Genomic DNA, 18117 nt, shown 5'->3' on the forward strand with positions numbered 1-18117 from the left:
TATCAATGTCTTTCTTTATCCATAATAATGAAACTGTTACATACAAAATCATGCACTGTTACAAAAAAAAATCTATTTTTTTCAAGCCATTTGCTTACCATGTCCATTTTAAGAGCCTGTTATGTTCAACTTTGCCTCCTTTCTGCCCCAAATCCTAACTCTCATGTAACAGTTAATCGCCACTTAAATGTTTACAAAGCGTTTGTCCTCCTAGACATTTTGCATGTTATTTTGGTGCTCCAAAGATAAAACCTAAATGCAACAATAAAACAAACTCTGAAACTGCTTTCTAACACTAACTTCCAAACAATAGGAATGCACAAACCTCCCCCACCCCCAAAGCTTTATCCCAATCAGCTTTCTTAAAAATCTAGACAAATCTTTAATTATTTTCATTTGAAATGTGATTACACATTATCTGATGTGCTACTGCAATCTCCTTTACTTAACAGGAAGAGTATTAACAGTAAAGTTCAATTCTTGAATATCTGTAAGGAGAAAAGATTAATTTACAGTTTTACTTCTCTTTGTCATAGTGGCTTAACGAAGATGTGAGAAAACAACGAAAGTATAATCACTTTCCTTCCTCTCTTCTCTCGCCCTGTCTTTTCAGGTACTTCCACAGTTTACGGAATCTTAGTTTGGCTTATTGCAGAAAGTTTACAGACAAAGGTTTACAGTACCTGAATTTGGGGAATGGATGCCACAAGCTCATCTATCTGGACCTTTCCGGCTGCACCCAGGTTTGTCTTTCAGCCTTCTCTTTCCTGCAGCAGGCGAAGAAGTCCTCCAGAGAATGAGAACGGGCTATATCCAGCCCTCATGTTATACTAACGCTGTGCACAGACCGCAGCACACTTTTTGGAGGTTTTAAATTACATGGCCACAGCTGCTTAAATTTTCCCCAGGATCGCTACTATAGGCTCTTGGCTTCCTTCCACTGGAGTGCCACATCCACTAACAGGCAGAGTTCATTGGATGATGAAGCAGAACACGTCTGTGTGGATACTCTGAGCACAGTTATAATACCAGAGTCCAAATCTTGAAAGCTTTTTAGAATTGATACCAAGATACAAACAAAGAAAAACATTTTGTGGGGAGAATTTGCAAAGAACTTCCTGAAGAGTCAGTTTGCTCTCATGTGGGCCCTCAGAGAGTAAACAGTATTGGGTAAGATGCTACAAGTGATAAATGCATGAAAGGAAATACACAAAGATTATGATTTTATTTATTTATTTTTTATTTGTTTTTATTTTTGGCTGTGCTGGGTCTTCGTTGTTGTGCGCAGCCTTTCTCTAGTTGCAGTGAGCGGGGGCTACTCTTCGTTGTGGTGCGCGGGCTTCTCACTGCAGTGGCTTCTCTTGTTGCAGAGCACGGGCTCTAGGCGCACAGGCTTCAGTAGTTGTGGCGCACAGGCTTCAGTAGTTGTGGCACGCGGGCTCTAGAGTGCAGGCTCAGTAGTTGTGGCACACAGGCTTAGTTGCTCTGTGGCATGTGGGATCTTCCTGGGCCAGGGATCAAACCCATGTCCCCTACACTGGCAGGCAGATTCTTAACCACGCCACCAGGGAAGCCCAAAGATTATGATTTTAAAAACTGCATTATATCCTTGGGCTAAATAACATGACGATTTGAGGTCTATATGGGAAAATATTTAAGTTTGAAGGAACAAGACTAAGGAAAACTGGGCAGAAAAGAGTGGAATTGTGGAGGGTAGGGCATGGCACTTTGGAAGCAGTTACTACCTCCTTGATAGTTTCTTCTGCTCTGTTTTGTTTGATTTCAGTCATGATTCTTTTAACTTTTCTTTCACCTCTCTGTGTATTTTATTGATATTTGTGTCATAGAATGTTCATCATTCTATGAGACTAATAACACAAATGAGAACTGTTACTATATGCCAGGCACCATGTTGACTGTCATACAGATCAAATTTACTGCTCATATAAATGCTGTGCCGTATGTATTTATCATGCCCATTTAGACATGAAAAGACCAAGGCTCCCAGGGCTGCACGGCTGGTGAAAGCACATGGTACTGGTACAGTTATAAGCAGGTAGATTCCCTGAAAGGAATACAGGGACAGAACAGATTTCTCCTCCAAGTTCTTGAATGGACAGAAATCTTACATAGCACTACTACTGGCATATCATGGTTTCCTGGTACACCACACAGTGGAGAGGATGTAAGAGAAAGGAGGGGGGGACGTTAAGCTAGGGCTGAAATGGCTAGAAGTTGCATTTGTTTAACATCCAATCTACTGCGATATGGCTTGCTAAGCATCAACATCCACCATCACTCTGTGGCCAAGATGGCCTTAATGTTCCCTCCAGATGGACAAAACTTCAGACAGGCTTCTTCTTGACTCTGGACCCCTGACCTCCCTTTTCTTAGAGTGTTTACTTTAGAAAACTTGTGGTTGTACATTCTTTCTCTGCTCCCATTGAGATGTAAAGCCCTTAAAAAGCTTCTTGCCAGTTTTACAACCCAGGAATGTCTTCCTCAAAGACCTGGGAGCCAGCCTTTAACATATAATCATCAAGAGAGAGAGCATCAGTATCTCCCAGTCTCTGTGGGAGGATGGGAGCCTAACTTCCATATGGATGTCAGTTAGCAAACACAGAGGCCTAATCACAAAGGAAGAATACCTGCAAATTCAGAAATAACTCAATGTGCTTGACACATCTAACTGATCAATCTCTCCCCTAAAGATACATGCTCCAGTACTTTTTTTAAAATTAATTTTTATTGGAGTTTAGTTGATTTACAATGTTGTGTTCGTTTCTGCTGTCCAGCAAAGTGAATCAGTTATACATATAGATATATCTGCTCTTTTTTAGATCCTTTTCTCATATAGGCCATTACAGAGTACTGAGTAGAGTTCCCTGTACTATACAGTAGGTCCTTATTAGTTATCTATTTTACATACAGTCGTGCCTAGCTTACCTCAGTGCTTCCGAACCCTCTGCACAGTGTGACTTACCTCCTTGTTCTTCTGTTTCCACCAGGTAATTATTGTAGCAAAAACACACAACACATGCACAGACACACAAACACTCATACACATGTCCTAAGGTTAAATATTTTCAGACACACTAAAGTCAAAATGAGATGTTTCAAATTGATGACCCTCTGGCTAGATATATATTCAAAACATATAGACACAGTCTGTCTTTAAATTTTGAGCCAACATTTGGAATTTTGGAGTGTTCAAATAAAAATCTAGACTTCAAGCTTCTCTTAAAAAACCAGAAGAACTAGCAAAATTGGGCCTGCTTTCCCACATGGCAACAAAAGGCTGGAGCTGAGTCAGCCTCACCCCCTTGAGATGGCGCCCTCTCCTCAGTATGCCACCCTCTCCTCCACTCAGTAACGTCCACACATGCACTTACTCTGGAACTGCTACCACTTCACTGCAATGCCTGCCTGTCTCAGTCGGTATTTGAGTTTGGTCTGAATGTATTTCTAAAGAATAGATTTCTTTTCCTAACTGACCCTTAATTTGTAAGTCTCAAACCACAGTGACATTAGTATTTCACATCATTATGCAAAATAATGTTGTTTTTTTTGTTCATCCGTCTTCCATTTGCATTTGTTCATTTAATAATTTAATTACTCGAGAGATTTAACCCTAGGTGTCAGGCACTGGAAATTGTACCATTTGAAACTTTATAAGAAATGGGCTCATTATGAACCACAGATATCTTAATAATGGCTGCTGCTGTAACTTCTGAGAATCAGTGAATCTTGGATGTCGCTGCTTCTGAGGGACTTATTAAGTCTTTTGAGGAGGCTCCATCTACCTCCCTAGCTCTGGGTGTGAGGATAGTTTCACCCTTCCAGACCTACTTGCATTGATAGGACAGTATAAAATGGTTTCAAAGAAGGAAAGTTGACTATTCACAGGTTTTTCAGGTTCTTCCCTTGGAAAGTAAAATGTATTTTCTTCTTATGTTTGGAATTTTGCACTATGAAGTCATGTGTTAGTATATCTGATCAAGGAAAAAGGCCCAAATAAAACAAAAAGTTGAGAATAGAAGCTTACAACGAAACGCTTTACACTGGTGTTTATTGAGTGCCTGCTGCATACTGGGCACCATGATGAGTCAAATAGCATCTCTGTCTTTTGGAAGCTCTGGATTAACATAAGTGAATTATGTCAAAGGCTAAATGTTAATGCAGTCACAGCTGCCCAAAAAAGGAAAGATGTATACAGTATTGTGAAAGAATTTGAATCCATATTTGTTAGAAAAAATAAATAAGTGGATGATGGAGAACTACAAAGAAAAGTGAAAATCAATTACATATGTTTTAGAAATATTCTGCATTCTTATGGGATTGGATAAACACTGTAGGGTGCACTAAGTAATATGACCGATTTCCTAATGAGTACCAGCACTTGCATGTTCCCCTGCATGTCATCATCTTTGATGGGTTTGAGGTGATGCCTCTGCCCAGTTTCTCCTCCTTGAAAAAGCCTCTGCTCACACACGGCCTGAACTGGGATAGGGCTGCTCCAGCGAGCTCTCTCACTATCCTCTGCAAATTTCTACCCATATACTTGCCACTTTGAGTTTTCTTTTTTCACTTTTAAAAAACCTGCCTTTTTTCTTATTTCATGCTAAATGCAGAAAAATACAAGAAAAAAAGGACAAAAAGGGACTTCCCTGGTGGTGCAGTGGTTAAGAATCCACCTGCCATTGCAGGGGACACGGGTTCGAGCCCTTGTCTGGGAAGATCCCACATGCCGCAGAGCAACTAAGCCCATGCGCCACAACTACTGAGCCTGTGCTCTAGAGCCCGTGAGCCACAACTACTGAGCCCACATGCTACAACTACTGAAGCCTGCATGCCTAGAGCCCGTGCTCTGCAACAAGAGAAGCCACCGCAGTGATAAGCCTGTGCACCACAACGAAGAGTGGCCCCTGCTCGCCCCAACTAGAGAAAGCCCGTGTGCAACAAAGACCCAACACAGCCAAAAATAAATAAATAAATAAATAAATTAAAAAAAAACAGGAGAAAAAAATTTAAATTACCTGAAAATTCATCACCAGAAATAATAAACACTACTAGAATTTCAGTCTTTATTCTATGCCTGTCTAGACTTTTTTAAACTGAAATGGATTATATAGTACACATATCTTTCATTTAATGTTTTATAAAGTGAATGTCTTTATTCCATTAAATATTTTTCCTGTAACTTACTTTTAATAGCTATATAGTATTTCATTGTATCAAAATACCAATATGTATTTAACCATTCATTATTGGCCTACAGTTCTTTTTTTTTGGCCTACCATTTTTTTTGCTATCATAAATAACCTGTGAGGAAAATTATTATAGCCATATCTTTGCATATGTCTATGTAATTTTTTGGTACAAATTTTTAGAAGTGAAATGGTCAGAGGATACAGTTATTTTTAAGGCCATCCATACCCTACAAAGATTGTCAGTTTACACTTACCATAAATGTAAAATAGTTTGTTCTCTTCATAAATATATTATATATAAAAAATTTTGCCAATTTGACATTGAATATGATATTTTATATTTTCAATTTGTATTTCTTTGATTACCAGGCAAAGTTAAACCATACACAGGCACTTAATAAATACCTGTTGAATGACAGCATTCTTATCCCAACAGGCCGCCACTGTTAAAATATTTTTCAAATTAATTAAAAAATCTCTTTCAAACTGGGGAATATTGGAGATAATGTAAGTTAAGTGCCTGACACAGTCAGTGATAAAAAAAGAAAACCTATTAGTATATTTCTCTAAAAAAATTTCTTCAGAGCCTGAGTGCAACATTTTCATTATAGTAGTTTTAGAAGAAAAAAAAATCTACATTCATTTAACAAAATGATTCTGGCTGAATCAGTTGAACAAATTTAATTTGTTTGCTTTTATATTTGCTACTTACTCAAAGTTATAAAATCTAACCTTATGCCATAAAATAATTTTTTAAAAACCATGTTTAAATACAATTTGGAAAGACTCTGGAGACAAAATAGTTTTATCACGTAAAGAAGGTACTCTTTCCTGTGCTCCTTTGTCATCTATAATCTGGGAGACATTTGGCGACAATGAATGAATCCATCTTTTTCTATGCTCTAATGAATGATGTGTGACCTAACTCATGGTAGACATTTGTCAGAAATTTGTTGAATTTTTGGATTAATGTTTAGTTAAATAAGTGAAACTAATGAACCACTGTATGAGATGTTGGTAGTTTTCCTTTGCATCTCATACTCTGCTTCAAGGAACCACTCCTCTTCCTTCCCTTGTGGTTCTGGGGAGCTGTCAGTTGTGGCACCTTGAAAGCAACACACCACAGTAATTGGAAGCATTGGTTCTGGGGCACCTGCATTTTAATCTTGAGTTTGCTATTTGCTAGGTATGGGACTGGGGCAGGTTACCTAAGCTTCTGTATACCTCACTTTCCTTATCTATGAGATGGGGAAAATACTAGTAACTTCCTAAGTGTGTCATGTGAATGAAATTATTTGATACATATAAGAGTCTTAGAATGATGGCTTCATATAGTAAATGCTTAGCCACCATTAGCTATTATTATTAGATTACTATTAGTATTTTCCAATGGCCGCTATCATTTGGCCCAGGCCTAGACATTCCTAAATTCCATGTGCAGTGGCTATGATTTTTCCAGGAAGAGCATGACCTTAGTAGAACTATTCAGAACTCTTTTAGGTGCTCAACATTGGGAAAAATAAATTCAGTTTTTTCTGAGGTTGCAGGGCCTGGAATGTGTAAGTCTAGGCTGGTTTGTGGTTCTCTTGCTCAGGAACATGGAGGAAATTTGTCTGCAATGGGAAAGAATAAAGTCCTCACAAAGAAGCTGACCTTCAAGAGGGAGAGATGCTGTGTTTGAGAAGGAGAGATCGTATATTTTTGCTTAGATGGACTTTCAGTTAGAGATACCACTAATTCCCTTTTTACCTACGCTAGTTTATGTTGGGTCATTGTGACTCAAGGAAGTTGACTGGTACAACTGCTGAGGATGTGATTCCTATTTAGCTTTTAGTTGGGGTATTGAATACTTTGATGGAAAGCCTTTCTCAAGGAAAAAACTAAGGCCCAAGAGAGGAAGTTGTGAAGGTTTCTCATAGCTCTTCACATGCTTGTGTTCTACCATGTACCTGAATTTGTTGCTTTGAGCATGCCTGTGACTGACCACAAAGCAATCCTTAACACCCAAGAAACCTGATTAAATCTGCTTCCTGTTTTGCTGGCACCGACAGCTGGGACATACTGAGCAAAGGCATTCCCTAATGACTTTTTTGAGGGTAAGTATAATATACAGAAAAGTGCACAAAGTGCTATATACATGTCCTTTGGTGAACACAGAATGTGTTTCTGTTGAGTATACACATAGGAATCAAATGGGCTGGGTGTGAAGTATGTATATGTTTGGCTTTTGTTGATATCATCGTTAGTTTCCTAAATTGGCTGTGTCAATCCTAATAATTGTGATTTAGAAAACTCATGAGGATGTGATTTCTGCAGGAAAGCTAATGCTGTGGCTCTACATACTTACTCCCTATATTTACCCAAATAATTTATCTTCCTAGCAACACTATTGTTAAAGTGCAGTACAGGAGAGGTAGGAGAACAACATTCAAACCTAGAGTGGGCTTCTATGCTGATGAGTACTCTTCCCTTCTCAGAAATTAGCAGTAAGTATTTAAGTCATCTTACATCCACTTCCATAGCAAGCAGGTTTCATTAAACTTCCCTCTTTTCAACTATTTTAATCAAACATTTAGAATCCATCACTGGTGACTACTTTCACTAAAAGAAAATAAGAAGAGAGGTTTAAAAATACTGTGTGTTCTCTACAGTATTTTTCAGGAGAGGAAAAGTACTCAAGGGAAGAAACATAACCAGGGATTTCTATTTTATTTCATACTAGATTTATTTTATTTTACTTATTTTGGAACTCAGGTACCAGGAACAGATTTAATCACACTCCTCAATTCATGGCACACTTTCATCATCATTCCATGCAAGGCTGATCTCTTGTTTTATTTATTCCCTTTTATCTACATTTCCCACTCATGTTCCCCTTTCTCTACACAAGCAAACCCTCTAATTTGTTTTATGTGGTTCCATATACAAATATATTCTTAAAACTTTCATTTGAAAAGATACTGGTACCCCAATGATCGTAGCAGCACTATTTAATAGTCAAGACACAGAAGCAACCCAAGTGCCCATCAACAGATTATATATATATATATATATATCACATTTTCTTAAGCCAATAATCTGTTGTGTGTATATATATATTCACACACATATATATATCACACACACATATATATATACACACATACACAAAGGAATATTACTCAGCCATAAAAAAGGAAATATTGTCATTTGTAGCAATGTGGATGGACCTAGAGAATATTATGCTTAGTGAAATAAGTCAGACAGTGAAAGACAAATCTATATGATATGACATATGATATGAATCTAAAAAATAATACGAACGAATGTATATACAAAAGAGAAACAGGGTCACAGACACAGAAAACAAATTTATGGTTACATAAGGGGAAGGGGAGGGGGAGGGACAAATTAGGAGTATGGGATTAACAGATACAAACTACTATACATAAAATAGATAAGCAACAAGGATTTACTGTATAGCACAGGGAATTATACCCAATATCTTATAATAACCTATAATGGAATATAATCTGCAAAAAAACTGAGTCACTATGCTGTATACCTGAACTAACACAATATTGTAATTCAACTATACTTCAATTTAAAAAATGAGCAAAACATAAAAGTCTTTCTCTAGCAACAAAAAGGAATATATTAATATATATCAATGTATTCTTGCATTCTTATATTGTGGTTCTGTGTGTGGATTTTAATCCTCATAAATGATATTGTGCTATAGCTCTGGCTCTTTCTCTTATTTCTGACAATGTTTCTAAAGGTGCCTCAGTCACCTCTTCTCTCGAACCCCTTAATCTCTTAATCATAGAGAGCCCCAAGGTTCAGTTTTTGGTTTACTTTTCTTCTCATCACGCACTTGGTGATGTCACCTAGATCCTGGCTTTAAATATCACCTACAACAACAAACACTCATATAAAAAAAAGAATCATGCAACAAACAAAAGGTTCTAGGTATCAGACACAACAATAGAAACTGGAAAAATGGTAAGACATGTTCCCTAATCTAAAGAAGATCAAAATACGGTGGAGGAGACAGACAGGCATAAAAATTATTTTACAATGTGGTAAGAGAGGAAGTATAAATGTGGTTAAAAGCACAGACTAAAACACCAAACAGACCCAGTTTGAAATCTTAGCTTTACCTATCACTTCTAGCTGTGTATTCTTAGGTCAAATAACCTCTCTAAGGCTCAGTTTCCACATATGCTAAAGGGGATAATCATAGTACCTACCTGATGGGGTTCTAGCCATAAGTAAATAAGATAATGCACGTGAGCCACTTAGTAGAGTGTCTGGAACAACTATTTTAAGTGCGATACCAGATGTACATATGTACATGAGGGTAAGGAGCCTTAAAGAGGGAATAATGGACATCCTGAGTGATCTGGAGGTTATCTGTTGAGTGGAACCTTGAGACATGAATAGGAATTCATGATTAAGAACAGGAAGGAAAGGAAAACAACATAGGAGCAAGGTGTACTCTGTAAAGAGAAAAGGCAGTAGTTAGTGTTCATGTGGGAAAATAACAGGAATGGTTGAAAGATTCTTAAGCATAGAAGGAAGGTCGGGTATTATGTCAAGATAGAGCTGAGCAAAACCTATAATATTTAGTAAGGTATGGGCAGTTTCATAGTTACAATAATCAAACACAAAGACCTGGGCTTCCCTGGTGGCGCAGTGGTTGAGAATCTGCCTGCCAGTGCAGGGGACGTGGGTTTGAGCCCTGGTCTGGGAAGATCCCACATGCCGCGGAGCAACTAGCCCCATGAGCCACAATTACTGAGCCTGCGCGTCTGGAGCCTGTGCTCTGCAACAAGAGAGGCCGCGATAGTGAGAGGCCCGCGCACCGCGGTGAGGAGTGGCCCCCACTTGCCGCAACTAGAGAAAGCCCTCGCACAGAAACAAAGACCCAACACAGCCATAAATAAATAAATAAATAAAATTTTTAAAAAAACAAAAAAAACACAAAGAACTTAGAGACCAGCAGTCCAATGCCAATTTTATATGACGAAGTGGGGTTTAAAAAATAAATTTGATTAGAAATGGAAAAAGCTAAAGGCAATTCTAAAGTCAACAAAAAATGAGAATTATTTGAATTATAATTGAGACCACTGCTCATTCTCAGGTCATGTGATTTGAGACTCAGGTAGTACAGGAAATTATGATCCAGTTTCCATCCTTTGTCTCTTCTGATCCAACAAAATATATCTTGTCATTAAAAATCTCAAATGATGGACTACCTTCCCTAAATCTGCCTTCTACACAGGGCGTCTATGAAGCCTGGAAACATAAGTAACATTCTACTTTTTTACAGATTGAAGATGTCTTTGACAATATTACGCATATTCACCTATGTCTGGGTAAAGAGACACTTTCTAAACCTCTTTAGTTTTATTTTAACAATAAACTTTCATTAAGTAATTTTTTTTAATTACAAAAATAAGGAGAAAAAAATGTGGTAATCTAAAGTGGCAGGGCCATACACTCCCTTCAAGTACTGGGCACTCGCTCACCTTCACAAGGAGTTCGTTCAGTGAGCTCCTTCTCACTACTGTACGCCGCTCCGGAGGCCTTCCCTTCTTGCCACAAGACGTCTACAGAGAAAGGGAAGACCACTGGATCAGTAAGCAGGAGGCTTTGGGAAGACAGGTTCTAATAAAGGAGAAATAGGAAGAAACTCCTCTGCGTAAAAAAGAAAAAAAATGTTGGAGTGGAAACTCAAAGGCGTTCTTACATTAAATCAAGAAAGAGAACTCCAATAAAGAGCTATCACAGGGCTTCCCTGGTGGCGCAGTGGTTGAGAGTCCACCTGCTGATGCAGGGGATGCGGGTTTGTGCTCCGGTCCGGGAGGATCCCGCGTGCCGCGGAGCGGCTGGGCCCGTGAGCCATGGCCGCTGGGCCTGCGCGTCCGGAGCCTGTGCTCCGCAACGGAAGAGGCCACAGCAGTGAGAGGCCCGCGTACCGCAAAAAAAAAAAAAAAAAAAGATCTATCACAGCAAAATAGAGATGAAAGACCAACAATTACCATCAACAACAGTGTGAAAAAGGTATTAACAGCATCTAGGTACAATAAAGATAGTCCAATAATAATGTCATCATCCTCAACTGCCTTCCAGCAGCAGAACAATTTTCCTTTATCTATACTCATTTTCTGTTCTCTGTATGGCTCAGGTTGACCTTTTTCGGCAGTGGCTTCCTTCTTCTCTGCCTTCCTAGCCAGTCAAAGGAAGTGTGTGAACTGCTATGAGCAGAGTTAGCAGAAAAGAGTAAGGCGAAGGTGTGGAATTTCAGTACACTATCACCAGAGCTGGAGCCAGGGAACTGAATCCCTGACTAGACAAACTGTGGTGAGAGATGAGCCATCAGCCTCCTGTCCTCAGGGACCCCTCCTTCAGACAAGCCCGGAAACCCATACAGAATTAGCCACCTGCTTCCAGCAACCTCTGCTGCAGCACTCAGCATCAGGAACACAGCCATCACTGCGAGAAGGCTCAGAGGACAGGTTCCTGACCAGAATGTAAGGTCCGACTTTCCACTTCCTGTCCGAGGTGCTCCCCCAGAGACACTCTACAATACCAACGAATCTGTTCATGTGGGTGTCTCGGGTCCTCTTATGACAACATGGCTGTGCCCTATTGAAAGTGGGTAGTGAGAATTACAGAAGCACCCTAGCTGAAAACTGTTGCTACGGGCTCTACAAAGCCAAGATCTGCAGTTCCAATGAGAGCAGAAGACTGAGCAGTGAATATCCAGACAAACCCCTCATTCTCACGTGATCTGTCAGCTCTGGCTTGTGGTCAATTTGACCTTCCCTCTTTCTTTAGAGGACACTGGTCTGTGCCATGCATGTCTTCAGACCAGAGGTCACTAGCATCTCAAAAGTAGGATATATGGTTTTATTTCCTGTTCTTTTACTGGGGCTACAGAGTATGGCAATGGACAGTGACTTAAAAGCGGAAGGGAAGGAAATATGCTGCAGCCAACCAGCCCTCATAATCATAGAAATCTTTAATATACAGGCCTCAGAGAATGCTAATCCTTGCTTTATATCATATATAAATCCTGGACTGTATCTAGTTTTGTACCATCTGATGTCAAAAATTCAACACATGTCAATTAGAAATTTTTAAATGTAATATGGTATCCTGGACTAGATCCTAGAACAGGAAAAAAGACATTATAGAAAAACTGGTGAAACAGGAATAGAATTTGTAGTTTAGTTAATAGCACTGTAACAATGTTAATTTTTTAGTTTTGACAAATGTACCATGGTTATTTTAGATGTTAGCATCAGGAGAAGCTGGGTAAGGGGTATGTGGGAAATCTCTGTATTATCTTTGCAAATTTTCTATAAATCTAAAATTATGCCAAAAAAACCCAACAACAAACACTCGTATATGTATATATGTAAAATATATATAATGTATATATAAAATCATTACATATGTATATGCATAATATACACACAAATATATGCTCACATACGTATATACACATACATATATATGTAATGTATGCACATAGGAGTATGTTTATATATGCATATATACATGTGCATGTATATGTGTTTATAGGAGTATATATGTATACAGGAGTACTTATATATGTTATATATAGAGAGAAGTAACATGTATATACGCATGTACATATATATACATATACACATATTATGTATACATACACAGACACATATATATGATAGATAATATATATCTTCAACCCAGAGTTCTCTCTCGAATTTTAGACTCATATCTTTTTAAAAATTTATTAATTTATTTTATTTATTTTTGGCTGCATCGGGTCTTAGTTGCAGCACGAGGGCTCTAGTTGAGGCATGCAAGCTCAGCAGTCGTGGCACGCAGGCTTAGTTGCCCCGCGGCACGTGGGATCTAACTTCCCTGACCAGGGATCAAACCTGCGTCCCCTGAATTGCAAGGCGGATTCTTTACCACTGGACCATGAGCGAAGTCCCTAGACTCTTAAATCTTAAAAAAAAAAAAAAATCCCTGCTCGAAAATGTAACTCCTTGCTCCACCTTCGGCCTTTCCTATCTCAGTTAATGACAGCTCCATGTTTACAGCTGCTTAGGCCAAAAGTCTTGGAGTCATCTGTTACAGACTGAATTGTATCTGCTCCAAATTAATATGTTGAATTCCTAACCCCTGGTATCTTAGAATGTGACCTTGTTTGGAAATAAAGTCATTACAGATGTAATTAGTTAAGATGAGATCATTAGGGTGGGCCCTAATCCAATGTGACTGATGTCCTTACAAAAAGGGGAAATTTGGACACCAACACATGCATTTACATGGAAAGCACCATGTAAACATGAAGATAGCCATCTACAAACGAATGAGAGAGGCCTGAACCATATCCTTCCACCAACCCCGCTAACACTGTGATCTTGGACCTTTTGGCCTCCAGAACTGTTGGACAACAAATTTCTGTTGTTTAAGCCACCAGTTTGTGGTACTTAGTTACAGCAGACCTAGCCAACTAATACAATATTCTTGACTTTTTCTCTCACACTCCACATGCACTCTGTCAGGAAGTCCAGTTGACTATTACTTCAGAATCTCTCCAGGATCTGACCACTCCTCACCATTTTCACAGTTACTACCCAAGTTCAGGTCACCATCATCTCTTGCCTGGATTATTGTGATAGCTTCCTAACTGGTCTCTGTGCTTTCACTTCAACCTCTAAGTTTCCTCTCCACACAGCAGCATCTAGAATGGTCTTTTGAAAACCCAAGTCAATGTTCTGCCTCAGTTCAAATACCTGGCAAGTCTTCCTATTTACTCAATAAAACAAAAGCCTTGGAAGGACCTTGAGGATCCCATATAATCTGCCTCCTTCCCTAATTGTCTCTCTGACATCACTTCCTACTACTCTTCCTCTTACCAACTCTGCTCCAGCCACACTGGCTTCCTTGATGTTCTTTCAACACACAAGCTCTTGCCTTCGGGTTTTTAAAATGCTCCAAAGAGATCCATATTAGTTCCATGTGCATATCAGAGCTCTCTAACATATGATCTTGTTTCTTTCAAAATCTCAAAGAAGAAAATACGGGTAGGATTAAGAGTTTTAATGGAAAGGATAAGTCTATCTTACATGTACATGAGAAAGTGCCAATTAGGAGGGCAGTGATTCCTGGTTATGCTTTTCCTTTACCCTCTGCTCTGTTTGTGTGTAACTCCAAGGGTTCTCATGTTGATATTGCCTTTGGGTAGCCACTTTTCCTACAGATTCATGTATCTCCAATTGTGTTTAGCAGTGGGTTATAGCTAGGCATGGAATAATCACAGCTATGCTGGGAAGGATGGCTAGGCTGAAGCCAATCTCTGCTTGAAACCCAAGTGCCCAGAAACCAGTAACTCTGAACATGGAGTGGGAAAAGGAGCCAGATGAAGAGTGGGGAGTTTGGGCCAAGGTACAGATTTACATGTTCAGATTTAAGATTTAAGTTAAACCAGAGAGCAAGAGAGCTTACAACAGTTTCTGCCTCTCCGTTCCCGTGCTCTTCATTTCCAGCCTAAGTACTTCCATTAGGCTCACTTTTTGCCCTCTGACTAAACACCCTCATACTTTCCCTTTCTCCCATTCACCAGGTTAACTTTCACATACCCTTTGAGGCTCTGCTCAATCACAGCGTTCTCTAGGAACCCCTTGCTGACCCCTCATTTCCCCTAACCCAAGTTGGGTTAAGATCCCTTTATTCCACTTCCACTAAGCATTCTCTATGTATTTGATGGTCTGCTTATTTGTCTGCTCTCCGCCCCACTGTGAGCTCCTTGATGGTCAGGATGGTGCCTTATTTATCTGTATCTGTATCCTCAGTGCATAATAAATACCTGGCACATAGTAGGACTTTGATCAATGTTTCATGAATGAATGAATGAAACTGCAGCCAGTTTCAGGGTATGGCTAGCCAGGTTCTTCAGGTGGAAGCTCAGGAGGCTTGTTAGGTATCTGAAAAGTTGGCAACTTGCTACAGCAAGGTCTGATGATCTTTTCTTGGTAAGAGTTGGGTCTGACATTTCTTTCGATTTACAGGGAGAAAAGAGCCTAGAAAACTACAAAATACTAAAGTGAAAGTATGTTTTCATCAATTATTTTTCAGTTACTACACAAGTCAACAGAAATGAAAAGGGACAGCATCCCAGAGATGTTCAAATGATTGGAATACTCAATATAGTAATAATGGTTTATCAGTAATTCCTGTACTATTAAATCTCTCTGGGAACCATGAATCCTAAAGGTACACTGTGTAAACTGCAAACTGGAAGATTCTAAGGTCATTTTAGTTCTCTCTAGGCTACATAAATTCCAACCTCCCCTTTCAGAGAGGCAAAGATCATGGAAGGTCTTACTTATTCACCCCTGGGGTTTGTGGTGGAGGTGGGAGAAAGCCACAGAGGCACATCCGGGGATGAATGTATTAGCCAAATGGAACAGAGACTGCATAAGCAGAGCAACCTCTCTCACTCTCTCTCTCATACAGCAGAAGGCAGTGGGATGGTGAAAGGAGCCCCAAACTGAAGTTAAGAGACTCAGGATCTAGTCCTTGCTATGCCACTAAGCACTTGTGCAACCCTGGACATTTACTTGCTTTTTCTGCTTCAGTTCTCTCTTCTGTAGAATGGCTAGGTTAGCTAGATGATCTCTGAGATCTTTTTCAGCTTTAGGATTTTGTGTTTCTGTATGATGACTAACCAAGATAACTAAAGAAGGAGTAAGACTGGGGGAAAAGAATAATGAATGGTATTTTGGAAAAGCTGAATTTGAGGTTCCTGTGATATACCTGGTTGTCAATGACAAGAACTAATTGAAAGTGGAAGTCTGGTCCTTGGAGCAGAGCTGGGAGTGGAGGTACAGATTTGGTAGTTTATCAGCAGGAGGTAAATGGAACAATAAAAGTTATGTGACCAGCTAAACCAGTTGTGAATAAACAGGTTATGTACCAAAATAACTTGGTAACAGCCAAATTCAAAATTATAATTCATTTAATATTTATTTGATTACATTTTCCCTTATTCTATATTTTAATGGATGGCAATAATAACTGCTACCATTTGTTGGGTATTGGCTATGAGCTATGTGTTGAAGAAAGTGTTTTACATTTATTATCTCATTTAATATTTATAAATAACTACATGAGGTATCACTATTCCCATTTTTGAGATGTGGAAACTGAACACTGGTCTGTTGGTAAACATCTAACAACTGGACAGGAACACACAAATCCCTGAGTTACAGTGGTTGTTGACTTCCATGGTGTAAAAACTCTCACCATGGCCTATTTCAAGCTAACAACAAGAGGTCACTGAACAGAGAGATAGGAAGAAATGTGCCTTATGTAATACTGTCACCATACAGATATAATAAACATACATATCTTCAAGAGCATAGATAATGGTAATGTGGTAAAATAATTAGAAGGTCATGAGTTTGGGTATTCACTACACTTGTTAATATTGTTTATTTAATTTTAAGTTTATATGATTTAATCTTTTAACTAGCTGTGTTTAACAACTGGCTTCCATAGTTCCTAAAATTTTAACAATCTGCTCTTGCAAGCTAGTATAAGCTGGCTCCACACACCACTGAAAATGATGCTAAGCCAGAGTAAGTAACTTGCCTAAGGTCACATAGAAAATGTCTGGGTCAAGATTAGAACCTTGATCCACCTAATTCTGAAGACCAGGCTCTTAACCACTAGACTATCATCTGTAAAACTATAAAGTGCTATATACTGTGTATGGTAAAAAATTATTGCTGCATTTCGTATTTGAAAAAAATGTTATGTGGTCTTAAGTGTCATCAGTAAGGAGGGGTTCTAGTGGAAAAGCAGCCATGAATCAGAAAAGTCACAGTGCCATTTCTGCTTTTCTGGGTCAGTTCTTGTGCTTGAGTTTCCCTGTTAAAGGAATGCTTTGTGTCCTTTTTGAATCGCACTTCAACCCGCATTGGGAAAAAAAAATAGAAGAATTTATTAACATCTTTTAACGTTTCTTGTAGACAGGACTCATGGAAATTTAAATGGTTGTTATTATTACTTTGAATATAACTTTATACTAGCCATACTGAAAATAAAATATAAAGAAATATAACAAACACCTATCGTTTAGCATCCATAGATTAATGCAATCTCTTTGTAGCCAAAATGTATAAGGATGTTTATTACATTAAGTAGTAAAAAAATAAAACATCTGGAAACAATTTTTAGATCTTGAAGAATCAGATGACAAAATGATGAGTCTCAGGGGACTAATCATATTCACCCCTCTGGAGAAAAGGTTTGAAAAAAATTTTAATGGTTTCTGAAAAACCATACTTATTTTAGCTTCTCCTCTGCTCCCTATCATAGGAAATGACCTACACACAGAATTTCATGAACTGCTTATAAAACTCTACTTAGGTCTTTGGACCTGAGTGAAGCCCGTAGTTAGGATTGTAGCTGTAAAGCCACCATCTAGCTCAATATATCTAGACGAACCAAGTAGCTCTATGGATCATTGTGTTGTAAAAATAACGTATCACAGTTGTGATTCTCTTGGTTAAAAAAGAGATAGGGACTTCCCTGGTGGTCTGGTGGTTAATACTTAGCCTTCCAGTGTAGGGGGTGAGGATTTGATCCCTGGTCGGGGAGCTAAGATCCCACATGCCTCGCAGCCAAAAAAACTAAAACATAAAAAACAGAAGCAATATTGTAACAAATTCAATAAAGACTTTAAAAATGGTCCACATAAAAAAAAATCTTAAAAAAAAGAAGGAGATAAAGCTCTGTTATAATACAGGGGAAGCTATAAGTAATTTGGCCAGTGGGTAAGGAAGAGAACAACATAGTATACTCTAGAAAAGAATGGTAAAGTTTAGGAAGGGTCAGCCTGCTTCTGCAGATCGCA

General features: G+C 38.7%; 1 protein-coding gene across 1 annotated transcript in view; it reads left to right on the top strand.

The window, feature by feature from the left end:
* Positions 1–18117, top strand: part of FBXL13 (F-box and leucine rich repeat protein 13) — a 165190-nt gene that overhangs the window by 86048 nt on the left and 61025 nt on the right. Inside the window, exon 10 of the mRNA XM_029234023.1 lies at positions 614–743. Within this exon, the coding sequence (XP_029089856.1) occupies positions 614–743 (130 nt within the window). The remainder of the gene's footprint in view (positions 1–613; positions 744–18117) is intronic.

The sequence above is a fragment of the Monodon monoceros genome, unplaced genomic scaffold (assembly GCF_005190385.1).
Source record: "Monodon monoceros isolate NGI ecotype Baffin Bay Population unplaced genomic scaffold, NGI_Narwhal_1 Super_Scaffold_2, whole genome shotgun sequence".
NCBI lineage: Eukaryota > Metazoa > Chordata > Mammalia > Artiodactyla > Monodontidae > Monodon > Monodon monoceros.